The 4,294-nt window shown below is 33.9% G+C and overlaps 1 protein-coding gene across 1 annotated transcript in view; it reads right to left on the bottom strand.

Moving 5' to 3' along the window:
• Positions 1-1,139: 1,139 nt before the first annotated feature.
• LOC107681061 (uncharacterized) overlaps positions 1,140-4,294 on the bottom strand; it is a 4,680-nt gene continuing 1,525 nt past the window's right edge. Inside the window, exons 3-8 of the mRNA XM_016477212.1 lie at positions 2,258-2,530; positions 2,039-2,149; positions 1,780-1,807; positions 1,683-1,702; positions 1,440-1,492; positions 1,140-1,256 (exon numbers count right to left, since the gene is read on the bottom strand). Coding sequence (XP_016332698.1) covers positions 1,140-1,256; positions 1,440-1,492; positions 1,683-1,702; positions 1,780-1,807; positions 2,039-2,149; positions 2,258-2,530 — 602 coding nt within the window. The remainder of the gene's footprint in view (positions 1,257-1,439; positions 1,493-1,682; positions 1,703-1,779; positions 1,808-2,038; positions 2,150-2,257; positions 2,531-4,294) is intronic.

Here is a 4,294-nt window from a genome sequence, read left to right on the forward strand (position 1 = left end):
TTTGATTAATAGAAAGTTCAGAAGAACAGCATTTATCTGAAATATAATTTTTTTTGTAACATTATAAATGTCTTTATCGTCACTTTTGATCAATTTAAAGCATCCTTGCTAAATAAAAGTATTAATTTCTATCATTTCCCAAAAAAATAAAAATCAAATAAAAATACTGACTCCAAGCTTTTGAATGGTATATGTATGATGTTACAAAAGCTTTTTATTTCATATGAATGCTGATCTTTGGATCTTTCTATTGGATCTTTCTTACTGTTCAAAAAATTTTGACTGGTAGTGTATGTATGTAGCCTATGTATCACACTCATATCACATCTTGTTTTGGATAAGAATAAAACGTCAGGTCCGACAATATCGTGAATTTTTTTATTTAAATCTAGCTTTATTCGCATTGGCCCATGGAAACCTCTATGAACACACTTGACTTGACTTGGCTAAAAAATCGCGGGGGACGAATTTACGTGTTATTAAAAAGTGTTTACGCATACACTCATGGCGCGCGGCTCGCACACATTAGGATAGGTTAGATTCCTGCCTCCGTTGCGAGTACTATCAAGCACTTTACCAATTCAACTACTCTCTTCTTCTCCTCCTGCCTTGCTCTTTGGCCCGCATCACTCACCGCAGAGCAAGCCTGTTCTTGATAAATCTCCTGTGAAAACGTGGGAAAAACCGACGAGGAAGAAGTTGGGGTGAAGCGATCTTTATATAGGCGGAGCGAAGTACTTAATCGCTCCGTCTATAGCGCATTGTGATTGGATGTTTACGCTTTCAATACAGGAGACAAACCAATGGGCCACTGGCTGCTCGCTGTCCCTGCGTGGTGGTTTTCGGCAAAAAAAAAAAAAACATTCTGTCGACGCCTTAAGTGCGTCGGCCCACTGGGAAAATGCACGGTATGCCCGATTACCAATCCAGCCCTGCTAATGTCAACTCCACTACTAATTCAACCACTTTCTGATTTGTATTAATCAAATGAACAGATTATTTCGGGTGAAGTTTACTATCTAAAATCAAGTCATGAGAACCATAAGAAATTTGCTCAAAACAGCACATATAATTTTTATTTCATCCTTGGTGGCTAAAATCCCTGAGGGAAAAAAAATCCATTCAGTGTTATAGGTTGTTCAGTGTATGACCACTGTGGCGTAGTCAGTTCCTGATTCAAACTTCACTGCAGGAGCAGAGTTTTCACCAGCACCTGAATGATTCACTGTGGCATATAATAGCTCATCCTCTACGGTCTGTGAAAAACATGTTGAAATTAAACATTACAAATTAGTATTTCACAAAATCATGTTCATAAAAAACATTCATAACGGCAGAGAAATGCATTTTTTGACTGATATTTCGTTCTGTATGACTTTCTCACATGTTGTTTTAATTATCATTTCAAAAGTAATTAAATAAATCAATCAAATATGTACCTCTGTTTTCTCTTCCTGCACTTCAACAGTACCAGAATTTGCATCTCGGTTGTCTAAAAAAGAGAATTTGTCATGAATTTTATGTTTTCTTTAAATAAAAAAAAATCACACTTCAACATCATACCAATCATGACCTCAGAATTGTCCATTTACTAAAAAAAACAGTGAGGTGCAATGCAAGTTTGTACCGGTATACAGAGGTTATAAGCATTTCTGCTGATAAAAATATCCAAACTCACTCACCATTGTCCATTACTTGAGTTCTGTAAGAAAACAAAACATAACATTTAGAGAATCGTAGGTTTATACCAAATATTTTAGCTGAATAATATGCACTGACCTTGCTGGATGAAACTTTTGTCTATACCCTTAAAAAAAAAAACGAATGAATTAATAAATACATTTTGTAGACTACTGAAGACATTGGGCAGTAACTATAAAAAATGTGTATACTATGTTAATTATTTCATGGTTGGTGGTTATAAAGCAGGTTAGGATTATAGGATTATAATATAGGGTTAAAGATATAAGTGTGAAATCATTCTTTGACATACATAACCAGAATTACACAAGAGAATGTTGTGTTTGCGGTTTCTTACCTTGTTTTTTGGTCACATAGATAATACATAGGATGATGGAGATGAGCAAAGAGAGCAGAATCAGTGTCCCCAGGATAACCAGAAATATAAGAATGTATTTACCAGAAAGGGCTAAAGATGAAAACAGATAAGCAGTTTAAAATGTTGCATCTGTGTAGATAAAGAATAATAAAAAAAAGTGTTTTATTACATTACAATGGTTAAAAAAAAGCAATTTACATATCCTCCACACTGTAATGGTGACATTTTGGCTCATTTTGTTGTCAGCTTTGAGTTCACAGTGGACGATAATTGTTGTTCGGAGCTCCTCTCCAGCGTTTCCCTGTAACAGTTGCTCTCCACTGACAGTAAGTTTACAGCAATTGTCAGAGGAATTTTGCTGACCAATGTTTCTTGAATCAGCATAGAAAAAGCACATAGCCTTGTCCCAGTGACAGCATGTCAGATCCGTCCGGTCGCTGAGAGTCATCACTCCAAGCCCAACATTGAAATCTGTATAGGGATAGCCGGTTGAATGAGGGATTGAAAATGTTAACAAATACATAATCTCATGCACATAATAACAACTAACCCTCAGGAACATGAGCACTTATACTGTACATATGGGTCATTCCTGGGATTTGGTAATATTTCAGTCCCCCGGAGTTTCTCAAGTGGTGGTTCACCAAAATGAATTGTTAGCTTTTCACAAAACTTTGGTATGCCCATTATAAAAGAATACAAATAATTAATGAATTTTAATATTTTTTGGCATAAAATAATGTCTTAAACCAAGCATTTTGTCACTACACTGAGTTTGTACTTTGAAAATGATTAACAAAATGTGCATATTGTCTGTGATTTTTGGCAATAATATAAGCATGTATTTGTGTTCCTTTCTTGTGAAAAATATTTCCTTGAAAAACTGCAAAATATTTTATAAAAAATAGACTTTAAAGTTATGTCCCTCAGTCTGAACTCAACCCCGTCACACTAACCATTCTGTGCCCATAATAATTTATACTCCACTCATATGTGACATAATTTACCAGAAATGACATCATTCAGGTCTCTTTAATAGTGGTGCAGAAAATAGTAGTATCATACTTTTTATTCATATTTGAGGCATATTATATCAGGGATGGTACTGTCAAGCTTAACAGCTCAACCCCGTCACATAAAATTAAGATAGAAAATGATTATTTTTCAACATTTTATTTTAATCCATAAGTATATACAGTGTACATATTTTATTGCTGCCATATATATTCTACTCTCCTACACTACATGAGAAGCAGTGGCCATTTTGAGAGAAAAACCACAACCCCATCACACTCAGCACCGTCATGTATTCCTCATTGTTACGGGGTTATAAACTTGTGACAGGGTTATTTACTTCATTTATTAATAATTTTTATGAAAAACAATAGTCATGGTTTCAGTAAATATATACTTACCAAAATCATGACAACTCATCATTTGGGTATAAATAGAATTTTTGATGTAATATGTCCACTTAAACTTTGACATACATCAGAAATTGCACCCACATTTAAAGCAGAAAGACAATGTTGGGCATGCAGATGTGTTGACCCAGAAAGAAGGGGACAATATGACAGAGAAACAAAACCGAAAATTTAAATGGAAGGCAATGTATCCCTCCAAATGTGTTACAGTCTTCAACCCTGTCACACCTTGTCACATTAATATTTTTGGACAAATATAGGGAAGACAATTAAGAATGAAAGCATTTCTTGCTGATTACCATTTGACATGTTAAGGACTAAAACAATAAAATTGTGGTTTGAGTTAAACTTCTACATTTAAAAATATTTTTTACAAAAATAAAGAGACCATAGACACACAATTTGTGCATTTTTAGCTTTAGTCCTATAAAAAAATGTGAAATATGATAACTGTTACATTTGTTACCATTAAATTGTTATGAGGGATATGGATGTTTGTTTTATAACAAGTTGTCTAAAATCCTTTTTAAACCAATCCCATTTTGTTCGTTACAGGGTTGAGAAAATAAGTTGTCTAAATCTGAAAAAAACTTAAAATAATAAAAGGGTCTTTAATGCCTGAGGTGGGAAAATATTATTTTTTTTTGGAGGTTTGATATGCGCCTAATGATGTGGAGCATTTAGAAAATGAATCATAGTTGAAAAAAAAAAGAAGTATATTTCAAGTTGAAACGTTATATATATACACACACACACACACACACACACACACACACACACACACACACATATATATATATATATATATATT

Source organism: Sinocyclocheilus anshuiensis, unplaced genomic scaffold, assembly GCF_001515605.1.
Source record: "Sinocyclocheilus anshuiensis isolate Anshui unplaced genomic scaffold, SAMN03320099.WGS_v1.1 scaffold412, whole genome shotgun sequence".
Lineage (NCBI taxonomy): Eukaryota > Metazoa > Chordata > Actinopteri > Cypriniformes > Cyprinidae > Sinocyclocheilus > Sinocyclocheilus anshuiensis.